This window comes from Trachypithecus francoisi, unplaced genomic scaffold, assembly GCF_009764315.1.
Source record: "Trachypithecus francoisi isolate TF-2019V2 unplaced genomic scaffold, Tfra_2.0 Lachesis_group3, whole genome shotgun sequence".
In the NCBI taxonomy this organism is placed as follows: Eukaryota; Metazoa; Chordata; class Mammalia; order Primates; family Cercopithecidae; genus Trachypithecus; species Trachypithecus francoisi.
Window position 1 is genome coordinate 13,906,260 of NW_022681468.1, and position 15,705 is coordinate 13,921,964.

At 52.9% G+C, this 15,705-nt stretch overlaps 1 protein-coding gene across 4 annotated transcripts in view; it reads left to right on the forward strand.

The window, feature by feature from the left end:
• Positions 1-15,705, forward strand: part of ITPK1 (inositol-tetrakisphosphate 1-kinase) — a 184,361-nt gene that overhangs the window by 118,760 nt on the left and 49,896 nt on the right. For all 4 annotated transcript variants that reach the window (XM_033191523.1, XM_033191525.1, XM_033191522.1 and 1 more), the window contains one exon: positions 10,733-10,850. In XM_033191523.1, coding sequence (XP_033047414.1) covers positions 10,733-10,850 — 118 coding nt within the window. The remainder of the gene's footprint in view (positions 1-10,732; positions 10,851-15,705) is intronic.

The window sequence follows — 15,705 nt, forward strand, 5'->3', positions numbered from 1 at the left end:
GCTTGATTGTGAATAGGTGACATCCATCACCACACGCGCGCACACACACACGCACTCACATATTCTTATACACACACGCACTCACAAGCTCTCACACACACTCATTCTCACACATGTGCTTCTCAGAGGCTGCCACTCTTTCTGCTCTTGTACTGTCTGGGAGGCCTCAGGCTGAGTGCTCAAACGTGGGAGATTTCTCTGGAATACAAATGAGGGTTGCTTAAGACCCAAGTGTCTGCTGATGGGAGAGCTCAACTCTCCCAAGGGGCCGTTTTAGAAAAGTTAGGAAAGGGCCGGGCGCGGTGGCTCAAGCCTGTAATCCCAGCACTTTGGGAGGCCAAGATGGGCGGATCACGAGGTCAGGAGTTCGAGACCATCCTGGCTAACACGGTGAAACCCCGTCTCTACTAAAAAATACAAAAAGCTAGCCGGGCGAGGTGGCGGGCGCCTGTAGTCCCAGCTACTCGGGAGGCTGAGGCAAGAGAATGGCGTAAACCTGGGAGGCGGAACTTGCAATGAGCTGAGATCCGGCCACTGCACTCCAGCCCCGGCGACAGAGCGAGACTCCGTCTCAAAAAAAAAAAAAAAGAAAAAGAAGAAAAGTTAGGAAAGAAGGAGTGAGGAAATGCCCTCACACACTAGGACTGAATCCAGGAGAAACAGACCGCAGGGAACCGCAGCCTCAGAGGACAGCTTTGCCTGGGCTAGTGGTTGGTGCCTGTCGCCAACGCACAGCTGTTGGGTCCACGGCCCACCAGGGTATGCCTCCTGCTAGCTTCCCTCCCTCGCCTGTGGTGGGCATGGATCTCGCTGGCTTGCAGGCGACTGGGGTGCATGCAGTGACCGTGCCGTGGTTGTGCTCTGAGGACAGCATTCCCTGGCTCCTGTGTTTGAATGTCTCTGGGCCTGGGGGGCATCTGGCTCCATTCGGGGACCTAACAGCTCTGTTTTTGGTTTGTTCCTCACATCACAGAATCAAATAATCTAGAACTTAAGAGGCAGAAAGGATGTTATAAATGAGTTATTCTAGCCCACGCATCTTACAGATGGGAAACTGAGATATAGATAACTTAAGTGACTTTCAGAAACACACATAAAGTGAATGGCAGTTCGCGGACTTGTAACCCAAGTTTCTTGACTCGGCATTTGTTTGAACTTGCACAGTGCCCTAGGACCCATGCATTGGGGTTAAGTTAGCCAGGTGCAGCTGGACTGTGAAAAAGATTATCTGACAGTGACGGGCAGGCAGAAGCCTTGGCTGACTGTCAGAGACTGTTACATAGGTTGCACACTGCACAATCCAGTGGTAGGCTTTGTGAATGGCACCTTGGGTAACTAGGCTTGATGGTCCTGTCCCAGCGCACAGTGGATGCTGCTGCAACCTTCTTTTGGCTCTTGGGAGCCCACCTCCAAGGTTTACCTGCATGCATCTCCAACTCCGACCCTATGCCAGCCTGGCCGCCTGGCACATTCTGTTGCACCCAGGCCTAGTGTGGACTTCCCAGGACTGTCTGTGGTGTGTAGTTTTCTGTAAGCTGTAATCAACAGGCAGGTGTTCTGGGAGGTGCCAGGAAGGCTTTGCCTGGGGGATGTTCGGCTGGCCTTGGTTGATGACAAGTTAATCAGCAGGGGTTAGTTTCACGGTTGCAGTGGTCTGCCAAGAGAGTTCATTACTTGTTCTTCCCAGAAAGCATTGCTTAGCCTACCTGGCCCTGCCCCCGCCCCCATCCGCATGTGACCTGACCTCCCAGGGAGAGGCTTTGCTTTCTGCAGAACCACACTTTCTGCCTTCAAAAGTACAACTGCTCTTGACACTGGCGTATCTGTTAGTCCTCCCCCTGCAGGGGCCACTCCTTCATTCAGCAGCTGCCCTGGGAGCCCTCCTGTACATAAGTGCAGTGCTGGCCCTGACACGCTTTTCCCCCTGTGCCATGGGGACCCTCCTCACAGAGGTCCTGTGTACTGTGGTCTTCAGTTATGTCACGTATTTACTGTCCTAAGGGGTGTGTGTCTTCCATTTGCTTACATCCGTCTTGCTTCAGGGCTGGGAAGAGATGCAGAGCCTCTGGTCCAGCTGTGGCTTTGAGAAAACAAGGGACCAGTGAGGACCGTGGGTTGGGAGGAACAGTGGAGATGGAGCTGCAATCTCAGCTCTGCCACGCTCCCTTGTGACCCTGGCCTCACTGCCACTTCCTTTTCCCTTTCCGAAAAGTTGGGGGGGTGGACGAAGGGTCCATCTGGGTTTTGCTAGTTCTGACCTTCTGTGCCTTTCCGTCTGGGAAAGGAAATTGCAAACTAGACCTACTATTTTTTCTTGGATGCTCTACCTCATGCTGACCCCAGATGGAGCACGCCCGGCCTCCCTGGACTGCCAGGCTGGCGGCCTCGCCTTGGGGTAGCAAACATGAGAAAGGCTTCCCTTTCTCCTGAAATGCTGCTGAGCAACCCTGGCCCTAGTTAGAGTTGAGATGCTTTTCATTTCACCAGGCCTTCCATGCCTTGGGTCTTTGACTGGAGGGCTGTGGAGCCAGAGGCCCTGGGTTCAGACCCCATCTTGGCCACTCCTGGCAGGGAGAGCCCTGGCCACCCACTAGGTGCTCTGAGCCCTACTTTGTTTTCTTTTTTCTTTTTCTTTTGAGACAGGGTCTCACTGTAACACCCAGGCTGAGTGCAATGACGTGATTACGGCTCACTGGAGCCCCAAACTTCCCGGCTCAAATGATTCTCCCACCTCAGCCTCCTAAGTAGGTGCACACCACCACACCTGGCTAATTTTTAATTTTTTTGTAGATACAGGGTCTCGCTATGTTGCCCAGGCTGGTCTTGAACTCTCAGACTCAAGCAAGCCACTTGCCTTGGCCTCACAGAGTACTGGAATTATAGTCATGAGCCACTGCACCTGGCTGGGCCTAGTTTCTTTGATTGTCAAATGGAGCTGCTAACGGAATCTACATAGGGTTGTTTTGAGGGGAAATGTGTCCATTCCTGCAAGGTGTATAGGTCTGTGACCTGTGCTTGGTGAGCATGTTTGTGACTCACCCTGGAATCTTGGCAGGACCCCTGTCAAGATGCCAAGGCTTCAGGAACCAGAGACTTCCAGGGTTTCACTTGGCGCTGGGTACAGAGAAGCTGGTGGAAAGGCCAGGCCTTGTGGCCCTCAGCTGAGCCTGGCTGTGCTCTCAGGAGGAGTCAGGGGAGTGAGATTGTACTAAATGAGCCCAGGATCACTTCCATTCCCATGAAAGCCCCTAGGAGTACTTTTAACAGCCATAAGGAAGTAATTTCACTGGTGTTAATGGGGTGGCCGAGTGTAAACTGAACACACAGGCCCTGATGCAGTGGATCCTCAAGTCGGCCGGGAAGTTTCCTCTGGGTGTGGAGTCGGCTGGGAAGTTTCCTCTGGGCGTGGCACGCTGGATTTGCCTTGGTGCCGACCTGTAGCTCCCTCTGGAGCCAGGTGGTGGTCAGGATTCTAGAATCCTGTTGAGTTCAGTACAGGAGGCTGTTGTCATCCCCAGCCAACGCTGCTGTGGCCATGGTGGAGGTGACGGAATTGTGCCCCCTCTGATGCTTGATCTATTCCCCGTGGAAAGCTGGAGTCCCAAGAAGCAAACTCCAGGCAGGCCCACGCTGGCGTTCAAGCCTGTGCTTGCCGTTTTTTTTGTTTGTTTGTTTGTTTGTTTCCTGAGACAGATTCTTGCTCTGTCACCCAGGCTGGAGTGCAGTGGCACAATCTTGGCTCATGCAACCTCTGCCTCCCAGGTTCAAGCGATTCTCCAGCCTTAGCCTCCTGAGTAGCTGGGATTACAGGCACCCAACACCATGCCCGGCTAATTTTTGTATTTCTAGTAGAGACGGGGTTTCACCATGTTGGCCAGGCTGGTCTCAAACTGGCTGGTTTTGAACTCCTGACCTTGTGATACTCCCGCCTCAGCCTCCCAAAATGGTGGGATTACAGGTGTGAGCCACTGTGCCTAGCCTTTTATTATTGTTATTGTTATTATTATTATTATTAGATGGAGTCTCATTTTATCGCTTAGGCTGGAGTGGAGTGGTGTGATCTTGGCTCACTGCAACCTCCCATGTTCAAGTGATTCTCCTGCCTCAGCCTCCTGAGTAGCTGGGATTACAGGCGCGCACCACTACACCCGGCAATTTTTGCATTTTTATAGGGGATTTTCCTATGTTGGCCAGGCTGGTTTCAAACTCCGGACCTCAGGTGACCCACCTGCCTCTGCCTCCCGAAGTGCTGGGATTACAGGCGCGAGCCACCACGAGCCACTGTGATATGTCGAGTTCACTAGTGCTCAGCTTTCAGGTGCTCCCTAGCCTTTCTGGGGATTCACAGCAGTTCAGTCATAGAGCCCGTGTTTCTGTAAGTGACCAGGTGCACTGCAGTGGTCTGGGGTTTGACACGGGAACGGCTGATTTTGAATCCTGGCAAAGCCCCCCAGCTGGTTGTGTTTGACCTTGAGCCGGTCACACTGCCTCTCAGAGACTTGGTTTCTTTATTTATAAAATGGGAATAAAAACAGAGGCGTTTGCTCTGTAAACCATGGCGCTGCTCTGAGAATCAAATGCAATATTTTGTGTGACTGCCCATGTTGAACCAGAAAAGTGCTACACTTGTATACTGTGGTGGATCATTATGATCATGATTTAAAACATCCATGCCTGAAGAGCCAAACCTTGGGGTCTTTTGTATTTTCATTTCAATTTATGCACCCAAGAGAAGTGAAAACGTATGTTCACACAAAAATTTATACACGTATGTTCACAGCGGCATTGTTCCTAACAGCCAATAAGTGGAAACAACCCAAATTCCATCCAGTGATGAATGGACAAACCAAAGACGCTACCCCCGTGCCGTGAAGCACTATTTGGTCTTAAAGACGAACGAAGCACTGCTGCACACAAGGATGCATTTTAAAACACGGTGTGAGCAAAAGGAGCCAGTCACGAAGGACCACGTGTCTCATGGCTTCGCTTAAAGGAAATGTCCAGAATAGGCAGATCTACCCAGATAGAAAGTAGACGTGTGGTTGCCAGAGGCTGGGACTTGGGGCTGAGAGTGAAAGGGAATGGGATTTCCTTCTGACAGGATGAAAACGTTCTAAAATTGAGCTGATCGTTTACACAACCGTGTTAATATTCCAAAAACCCTTGCTTTGGGGTAAATTGCATAGTGTGTGAATGATATCTCAATCAGGCTGTTTTTAATAAAAATCCTATGAGGTAGGAACAAGTACAATCTCCATTTACAGGTGAGGCCCAGGCTCACAATGAGGAAGGCCCAGTTAACCGGGCCTGGAGGCCTCCAGCTCCCTGGCATGCAGCCCCTTCACGCCATCAACCCTTACTCTACAGAGAAGGGAGCTGAGGCCCAGCAAGGAGGAGGGGTTTCCAGGCTCTGTGTGGAGCCTTTTCTTCCCTTCCAGCCTCCCTACCCACTGGAGGAGAGATTTCCTAAGCAACGTGTGGAGCAGGACCTTCCCAGCACTGCCATGGAGGTTACCTTGTACCCGCGCGGCGCTCAGGCCATGCAGCCCAGTGGACAGAATTTCAGCCCCTGGGTCCTGAGTGAAGGAAGGAGCAAGCTGTTAGGATGGGCAGGGCGGATCCCAGGACTTTGACCAAAACCTCTCAGAGTCTCAGGGTCCTGAGAAAAATGGGGAGAAGCCCTGCCACCCTCACTGTGCTGTGGGGGACCTCCAAATATGGGAAGGTGCTGCAAGACCTGTCAGGACTTGCTTTGCGCGTGGCCGTCCCTGCTGGCTTAGGGGGTCAGTCCGGGCCCCTGGGCCTCTGGCAGGTGGGCCACGCACAGCCTCTCCTCAGAGCACAGGCCTAGGGCAGATGGGGGCCGGAACTCACAGAGGTTTCCAGTTTCCATGATGTCCACTTCATCTGTTTCTTTTTCTGTCTTGTACTTCTGGGGTCACATTTAAGAAACTGTTGTTTAATCCAAGATCACGAAGATTTATGACTGTGTTTTCTTTTAGAAGTTTTATAGTTTGGGCCTTTACCCAATAGGGTTTTTATATTGAAAGAAGCAGTGCTTTTGAAAACGCTTTTGTCCAGCAGTGTGCATATAGCAAGTCCCAGGTAAGTGGCCACTGCCTTTATTTTTAAATGATTACTGATAATCATTTTTATTTATTATTGTTATCCTTACTATAATTAATCTCTCGTTGTGTTTCCCATCTGGGTAGCTGGCTCTTGTTTCTTCTTGAAAGATAGTGTTGGTGTTTGAATCCATTTCTGGCACACCTAGGGGTGCAGGGTAGAAGGGGAAGATCTGGTTACCTGCCTCCCATTTCCCCCCAAGACTTTGTGTTATGGGAAATTAAAAATATTTGAGAAGAGAGAATGCCGCAACGTGCTCCCAGGTACCACCTCCCAGCCTCATGCGTCAGCAGCTGCAGCCACTCTCATTTCATCTGTCCCTCACCTACTTCTGTCCCTGCCCCCGACCTGGATGGTTTTGAAACACATCCGGATTCCTGTTTAATCTGTAAGTCCTTTTCGAGTTGCATCTCTGAAAAATGAATGCCCTGGAAGGTCACTGCCTGGAGCCTTGGCTGCTGGCGGGGTTGGAGGTGGGAGGTTGCGTTGCACCCCTAGCATCAGCAGGAGGGTGGGCACGGGCCAGAACCACAGCCCCCTTCCATGGGCACAGCTGGCTCCCCTGGGGTCAGCGGCATGGGGCAAGGCAGGGTGAGCCGAGACCTTGTGTCAGGTTTGGCCCTAGGAGCCTAGGTGTTGCAGGGTCATGAGAATCCTTTCATTTTTGTGTCTACAAACTCCTTTTGCATCCGTGATCTCCATGATGCCCACAGCAGCTACCTCGGGTAGGCTTTATTCAGAATGGACTTTACCCAGGACGAGTCTCAGAGGGTTAACTCCAGACACAGACTCAATGTCAGAGGCAGAATCTGAACTCAGGACTCTGACAGCATTTTCCATTAGAAGGAGCAAATCCCTGTGTCTCACCCCCTGCTCATTTCCTGCCTGTGAGGATGGAGGAGGAAAGAGTATCTCTGACGTTCATCTCATTCTGCTCAGATTCTCAGTGACAGCTTAGCAAAGGGCCGATTGTCCCTGTTGGCATCATTCCATGGACTTGGGGCCTCTAAAAAGCCTGAGGGAGCTTGTGCTGTGGGCAGGCACCATGGTGCTCTGCCCCAGGTGTGTTCCAGCCCTCATCCTGGCGAGGGCTGAATGTCTGCCTAGAGCCAGGCTGCCCTTGTTGGCTCCAGGATCCCACTCTTGGTGTCCTTTAGCCAGCAGGCCCTGCGAGGGAACACGTGCTTACCATTTGCTGTGGAGACGGCTGTGCCTTTCTTCCTCTTAGTGGTGATAAAGTGGTGCAGGGTGCTCACCCGCCCAGCAGATTGGTAATTCTAAGAGACCTGTGAAAAATGCATGAGGCCCTCAGTATAATAGATAAGCTGGAAAACTTGGCACAAAGTCTGCTTGTGGATAGCGAGGTAACTGGAAAAACTCTTTGCCCTCTCTGTCCCCATCCTAGAAGAGATCGTGTTTAGGAAGAATTCTTTTGTTAATACCGATGCTTTCATCCTCAGTCAAAAGCTTGTTGGCGCCTGCTTGTCAGATGTTTTTCCCTTTGGTTTCATGTAGCCTCTTTCCTCATGAGTTTGGCTTAACTTCATGTCTTAATGAATCTGAGTTCTCTCTTTAAAGGTCACTGTCCTAACGCATAAACATGGAATCAGAATCGCCCTCATTTATTCAGACCTGAGCGGAGACTGTTCTTGGAACTTTGAGGGGAGGAAGGAGCATATCTGTGTTCTAAGCAGCCTCAGTTACCGAGGGAGAATTGGCTCGTCCCATCCATGTGCTCCGCTGTTGGCCCCCTTTTGGAAGGAAGGCAGCAAATGCATGGGTGACCCTCCCGTTACCTGGAATGCCTCTAGCTAGTGGTCCGTCCCGTTCTAGAACAGCTCTCCTGTGCAGCCTTCAAGTTTACCTTTACAAATACACTCTTCATTTACTCAGTCTGTTTATACCCTTAGAACTAGAGGCCATCTTTACAGAGACCCTAAGGGCATCTGCAGTACCCTTCATGTCACAGATACGGAGACTGAGATGCTGAGAAGCCAAGCAACTTGCCCAGCGGTGACTCTGAGAGGTGATGACACCGGGCACCTGGGTTTCTTGACTCCTGGTCACATAGCCTTCCCACTACACCAGGCTTCTTCCTGGTGTGTTTAGGGTAGGGGAATGAGGACAGCCAAGTGCCTTTAGCTCATAACCGAGGACATGAACTTGCTGGCCAGGACTATAGATCTGGTGAGGTGAAGCGGAGAAGGCTTTTGATCATCCAAGTATCTGCTGCACCCCACATAATGCCCAGAGCACTGTCAGGGATGTGAAGTCTCTTGAGTGGATGACCTTTTAATATTGACATTTCTTTTTCTTTCTTTCTTTTTTTTTGGAGACAGGTTCTCACTCTGTTGCTCAGGCTGGAGTGCAGTGGCATCATTGTATATTGCTGCAGCCTCAGTCTCCTGGGCCTGAGTGATCCTCCCACCTCAGCCTCCCAAGTAGCTGGGACCACGGGCTTGTGCCACTGCACCTAACTATTAATGTTGTGCTATGAATATGATTTCATACATATGTGTGAGTCTCGGCGGGGAGGGCCTCATGAGTGACCTGCTCTCGTGGAAGCATGGACTGCGTTTGAAAGGACAGGCTCTGATGACGAAATGGTGCTGAGAGGGGTAGTTGCCCATGGAGAGCCCCCAAGTGAGATGAGGGATCAGGTGCAGGTGCTTGGGTGAGGCTGAGACTGTCAGGTGAGAGGCACTGGACGTGGCTGCTTGGCCCCAGGGCAGCTCTGCATAAAACCTTCCTTAAGGAGACGCTTTGGCTAGTCCCCATGCTCTGTGTGGGCGGCCGACGTGGGCTCTCCCGCGTCAGTGCCTGGTCCGCTGTCTACAGGCGGCAGGTTGGTGGCCAAGTGGCTTGCTGACAGCTGGAGGGAGCTGTGACGCTCCTGCCCCACATCTAGGTCCTCACACTTGTGTGCAGGGAGAGGATGGCTAAGGGGTAAGGACAGTCACAGGCGTGAGGACTGGAACGCGAGGCCTCCCCTAGGTTATGCCAGCCACGCTGAGGTCAGAGGAAGTCTTTAAACCTTCAGACCGACAGACGGAAAGGAGCCCAGGGCCAGACACTTTGCCGCGAAATCCAAGGAGAGACCGATTTCAGAGCAGAAGTGGGAATATGAGTCTCTGGTTTTTGTGTTAAAAGTGGCTTTTGGCTTAACAAGTGGTCACTAGGACCAAAATAAGTTCACTGAAGAAAAGTAATTCTAAATGACTGTTTCCTTTTATCCATAATATTCACTAGGAAGGCAGCACTGGGGTGTGTTTCCCCGGCCTGTGCAGACCTCACTGACAGGCTGCGGAATGGGTGAACGGAGGGCAGGGGGCTGGCTGGGTGGAGGAATCACGCAGGGTGGAGGAATCACGCAGGTGTGTCCGTTTCCTCAGACTGTCGTAACCAAATATCACAAACTGGGAGGCTTAACACTACGGGAATCTCCCAGCCCTGGGGGCCAACAGCTCCAGTCAGGGCCTCAGCAGTGGCTCTCTCCCGAGGCCCTGAGGGCGAAGCTTCCCTGCCCCTCTCCCAGCTCCTGGTGGGGGTGGGCACCTTCCGCCCTCCTTGGCTTGTAGGTGCGTCACTGCAGTTGTCTGTCTCCATGCGGCCTCCTCCCTGTGTCTGTGTTCAGATTTCTCTCCTAAGAAATCCAGCCAGGGGATTGGGGTCCACCCACATGCGGCATGACCTCGTCCTAACTCCATTCCATCCACAAAGACCCTGTTTCCTTATCAATAAGGCCACGTTCACAAGTGCTAAAGGGTTAGGACTTGAGCGTATTATTTGGGGGACACAGTTCAACCCGCAGCAGCTGGTTGAGGCCTTCTTCAGGCCAGCCTTTTCCCTGAGATCCCCCACTCGTCATGCCAGCGTTCCAGTTTTGTCCTTAGAATCATGGAGGTTGAGAGCAAGGGTGGGCTCCTTTGCTATGTCAGCTTGGGTTGGTCTGGCCCACCAGGGTGGTGTGGGATTCTGCCTGTTATTTTATTGAGTTCTGTTCTGGACAACAGTGTCTTCCCCGCATGTAAGGGTTATTTCCCTAAGAAGATAGTAAGTTCCTTAGAGGCTGGTTTTTGTCACGGGTTCTCTTGCATTTTCTTCGTGCCTACCCCAAAGCTAGCAGGTATGGAGGTGCAGTACTTGAGGAGTGCCGGGTGGCCGGTGCCCACCCTGTGGCATGTTTCTCTCCGCCACACAGTCCCACAGACGGTCTGATGACTCCTGGCCTCATCCCCCTCTCCCGGCCCTGCCTCAGAGTCCCTATCAGTGTGGGGCACGGGGCCGCCACTCCCAGAGGAGCCAGCGCCTGGAGTGGATCTGCTTCCGGGTGAGGTTTTGTCCGGAGTCAGGCAGCCTGCCCTGAGCCTGGTTGAGGTTTCCTTGCTGTCTTCCGCATGGCACTCTATTTCTGAGTTTGGCCTGGTCAGGCCTCTCTCTCAGATCTCCGGGTGACTACTCGCAATGCCCCAGTGCTGGAATGCACCACCCTCCACCAAAGCCAGGGCTGGAGGGTAGGACAGAATGGATGTGCAGAGGGCACGAGGGGTGAAATGCTACCTGGCCCTTCGCCCACTCTAACCAGAGCAGCGTGCTTCCCTTTCAGGAGTACATCGATGCCCACCCTGAGACCATTGTCCTGGACCCGCTTCCTGCCATCAGAACCCTGCTCGACCGCTCCAAGTCCTACGAGCTCATCCGGAAGATTGAGGCCTACATGGAAGGTAGGGACACGTGTGGCACCGCATCCGTGGCAGGTGGCCATCTTTGTGGTCACAAAGTGGCCACGGCCTGTGGTGTGGAGAGAGAGGGGTTTTGTCTTTTTAAGCACTTTGGGGCAGGAAGCATTTGAATTCCATGGGGCAGGAAGCATTTGAATTCCATGGGGCAGTCATTCTGGGGAGGTCCTTGCATTCTCCTGTGACCAGCAGTGAGGAAATGAAAGCCTCAGGGTGCTCCTGCAGAAGGGGGTTCTGAGGGTTTTGTTTTGTTATGTTGAACCCATGGGTGACATTGAAGTGTCCCGGTAACACAGTGGCTGGAGAGCAGGAGTGTGTGTAGACAGCTCAGCGGCAGGCAGGCGAGTGGAGTTATGTAACTGGGCAGAGGACACAAACAGAAACTGAAGGCCTTAAATCAAACACGTGGAGATGTAATGTGGCTGCTGGACCTCACGGGTCCACTCTGTTCTGGAGGGCAGGGGCCTCCCTCTTCGCTGCAGCGCCTCCCCTGCCAACTGCAGGCTCCTGTCCCTGAGGACTCACCCCGACCCCTCCCCACCCCTGGGGCAGGCAGAGCCAGAGAACTCAAGGCTGCATTCTCAAGGTGCTTATGTGAGAAAGACTTTGTGGAGAGACTCCTGTTAACAGTAACCTTCTAGTTCACTGCTTGGTCCAAGTGTGCCCTCCTGGGAGCTCTTGTTTAATTTTAAGGAAAAGTGCTTGGCCTGGACCCTCAGGCATTGTGAGGATTTATCCTAGGGTCAAGGAGGCAGCCCCTGCTTCCTGCCCTACAGACCATGATTGAGGCCTAACTTGGCTGTCTTGAATGCTGACCTGAATGGTGACTTGGCCTTGAGCATAATTTCCTGTGATGGTGATTGGTGGGACCAGCGGGTACCTTTTGGCTTACAACTCCAGAGGCAGACCATCTGCATGGGAGTCTGAGACCACCATTCATTGGGTATGTGTTGTGTTCCTGCCTTTGGGTTAGGCCCTCTCCTTGTATTCTCCCTTTTGGTACACTTAGAAGTGGGCGTGATAAGCCTTCCCATTTTACAGATGAATCCCAGAGGCTCTGCGAGGTTAGCAGATGTGCCATGTCACACAACATTCAGGTGGCTGGGCCAGCATCCAGCCAGGTCTCTCTGACTCAGGCTCCCTGGCCCCTACTCCTGAGCTTGACTTTCATGTCCATGGCCAGAGGGCCCTGGATCTAGAAGAACCTGAAATGGGTACCACTGAGGACCCTGGCCTGGAGAATGGGTGAGTCCTTGGTTCCCTCTCTAAGGAATGTGCCCTGCAGAAGAGCTGGCTGCTGGATCTGGCTGTCCTGGAAGGGCTCCTGAGGCTTCTTTCCCAGAATGCCTGACACATTGGTGGGTGCAGAGAATGGGGGTTTTGTCCTGGTGCCCCATGTGGGCAGGCTTTCTTAGCACACGCCAGCAATGTTTATTTGCTGCTGGGCCTGGAGTGATTGGCCTCTGCTGTGCACTTCCCCTCCCTTTGCACTGTCTTCCTGGAGCTATCCAGAATCCCAGATGGGAAGAAAGAGCTGTACATTCCCTTCTGGGGTCACCTTCATCTCAGTCTGCCATGGGTGAAGGTTTGGTCAAATGTTGGGAAAGGGAGTCAGCCTCTTTCCAGAAGGTATGCTTGTTGGACACTGCCTGTGTGAAGAGCAGAAGGCTGTATTAGAACATGAGAAGGCCCAGTTAGTGGAAGAAGGTGGCAGACCAGCAGCCGCATCTGGTGTCCCAGACAAGTCCATTTGGAGAGTGACAAGTTTGGATGGGATTCAAGACGGTGCTGCTGAAGGGCGTTTTGGAGCCTAAGGCACAGGCTCTGGAGGGAGGCAGCCTGCCTATAGGTCCCAGTCTGGGCTCTTGTTAGCCACGTGGTCTCAGTCAAATCAATCATTTGAGTTCTGCTGGTGTTCTGGAAGATGTGGGTGATACTTGGTTCAGCCATGGGGTCAGGGGTCAGGATACCTGGGATGATGTCTGCAGAGCACTTAGCACGGGACTGGCCCATTGGGTCACCCGGGAACAGCAACCGCTCCAGCTGCTGCCACCATGATGGCAGGACCCCAGCATCCTAATTGAGTCTTCACATCCTAGATTTTTAGGAGTAGAAGACCAGGGCTTTGGGATCAAGAGTGAGCCTGGGCCCGGGGTGTGAGCATGTATGCTGTGTTCAGGAAGCAGGAACCCCGTGATGATGAGGTGGACCGTAGGAAGTCACATGCCGAGAGGCAGGCCCAGGAGGTACCTCCATTGCCCCCTTGCCTGGCTCGGAATTGGGCCTCTCCTGGAGGCAGTTAGGAATCAGGTCAGGAATTTCAAGCAGGGTGTGTCCTAGTTCATTGGGAGATTAGAAAGTTCAGAAGCTGCGCGTAAGGGGGAGAGCTGTGGGTGTTCCAGGAGAGGGCCCAGTCCCCAACAGGTCCAGAGAGAGAGCTATTGACCAAACCCTAACACACGCTTGGTTCTAGATCAGCAGGAAGTGTAGGGTGGGTGAGCCATGAATGTTGCACCCTGGATTTTCCTTATCATGCACCCCGTGCCTGGGCTTGTATTCTTCCAGGAGGGCCGTCAGAGGCTGGGACTTCCTGGAGCCCTTTCCTGACTCCCAGTGGCTGTCCATTCACCAGCACTGCGGGGTGGGTCCCTGCTGCATGCCCCCACAAGCTGCAGAGGCGGAGAGCCTTCCTGAGAAGCACACCCTGGGCCCCCCTCCCGCACTCCCTGCTGTTCCTGGAGGCACTCAGCCCTTTCAGGCATACTGTAAATGGCCATAATTACCCTTGAAGTTCCCTCAGATAATCACAGCAATCCAGTGACATGCTTTTGTGTTGGAAGAAGGGGCTTGGCGAGACTTCCTCTGGTTGTCGCCCTCCCTGGCACTAAGGCTGCTGTCTCTGTTTTCAGAGAATCTGGACAGCTGCAGGGAAAATAGAGCTGCAGCGCTATTCCCGGTGGGGGATGGGTGGGCGCTTCAGGACTGCTAGGATCCTCATGGATGAGCAGGGGGAGGGAGATGACCAGAGCCCCTGCTTTGCAGTGGGGTTGGGCAGCTGGGCCATGGCACAAGGGGAGGCTCTCCCAGGAATAGCAGGCAGAGCCCTTGGATAAGGGTCTGTGCTTAGGTGGGCCATCTGTCTCCCTGCAGAGCATCAGCCATGGAGGGCCTCTCCCACCCCAGCTCTGCATCCAGGAGACAGATGAGGCCTGCTGCTGGGATCTCCCAGCCCCGCTGTCTCCGGGCAGCCTTTGTGAGGTCACTGCCTTCTCAGCTCCACATTCCCAGAGCTCATCCGTGTCTCATTCAGAGCCTGGAGGGGAAGCAGGGTCATTTCTCTGCCTCCGCTCTGGCAGCTTCAAACCCACCCACTTAGTATCAGTTAGCATTCAAATTACTTTAACAGCAGACCTAAAATAACAGTGGCTTAAATGTGACAGAACTTCCTTTCTCTCTGATGTAAAAGCCCGGAGTTAGGCCATCCAGCATGGGTACAGGGCTGGGACCCTGGCTCCTTCTAACTCCTTATTCTTCTGTAGTCTGCCCATCTGGTCCTGGGTGATGGCTGTATTTCCAGCCCTCATAGCCAAGATCTAGACATTAGGATGGAGAGGACGACTAAGAAAAAGGAAGCAAATGAGAAGAAGGCCTAGTTCTCTTTTAAGGAGGGGTTCTGGAAGCTACAGGACCAACATTGGCCAGAATTAGTCACATCCTAAGCTGCAAGGAAGTTGGGAAATTGAGCAGCCACATGCCCAGCTAGAACTCAGGTTTTATCACCGTGGAAGAAGGGCTAGAATGAGTTTTACGGGAGCACTAGCAGTCTTCCATGGTGTCACCTTCCAAAACAGGGGTCCCTGCCTGAGGATCTACCTTTCCCATGACTGAACGACCTTGGAATTTCTCCTCTGGCTGGGGCTTTGGCCTCAGTCTGTGACCTCGGCAGCAGTCCTCTCCCTGTAGCAGCCAGCATCCTGGCTTGCAGAATGACCCACCCTAGCATGCCAGGGCTCCAACTTTCCCTCATAGGTGACTGCTTCTGGGAGGCAGCCATGCCTATACCTATACCCACGTTCCTCCCCACACCCACACCCCCTAGGCAGAGGCACAGGCAGCAGTGAGCTTGGATTCAATTCAAACCAAGCACTTAATTCTTCCTAGAAATTAAGCATTCCCTGGTGCAGGCCTTGGGGAGGGAGGGAGGAGGCTGCAGTGACAAACATTGAATTTGCAGACTCTTTCTCCCATCAGCAGCCCACTCTGCCACCCAGGGCCAGGGTCCAGAGATGGAAGCCCCGAGGCCAAGGTGTGGCTGTGCCACCCCAGGCTGAGCGATTCTGGGCAAGGCTCCATCTGGCTCCCGAACTGGCTGAGAAGGTACCATGTGTGAGAAGGCACTTGGGCCGTAATTGCAAGGCATGGGTTTGTGTCCCTGTCTGCAGGGACAGCAGGTCTCAGACCATTGGGCAACAGGCTGGAGAGGTCCTTGAAAGCCCTGACTGCTTTGGGGTGACGGGCTCTCCTGTTCTCCTTTTCTTAGAAGCTCTCTCACACATCAGCTCTAGGGGTGACAGATGGCCTGTTTGGGATCCCAGGCCTCCCTGGGGACGGGGGTGCATACCACAGATTGAATGCTTCTGCCTGTGGTTTTATGAGAATTTAATCAGGGCTCATCTTAGAGGCCATTTGAAAGCTGGGTTGAAATTGAGTACTGTAGATACCAAGCAAAGAGAAAGTAACATTCCTTAGAGCCTGGAGAAATAATTCCCCAGAAAGCTTCTGCCTTGCGGGTGGGTATTTGTGATTGGTAGGGAGTTGCTCCCAGAGGCAGGAACTGACT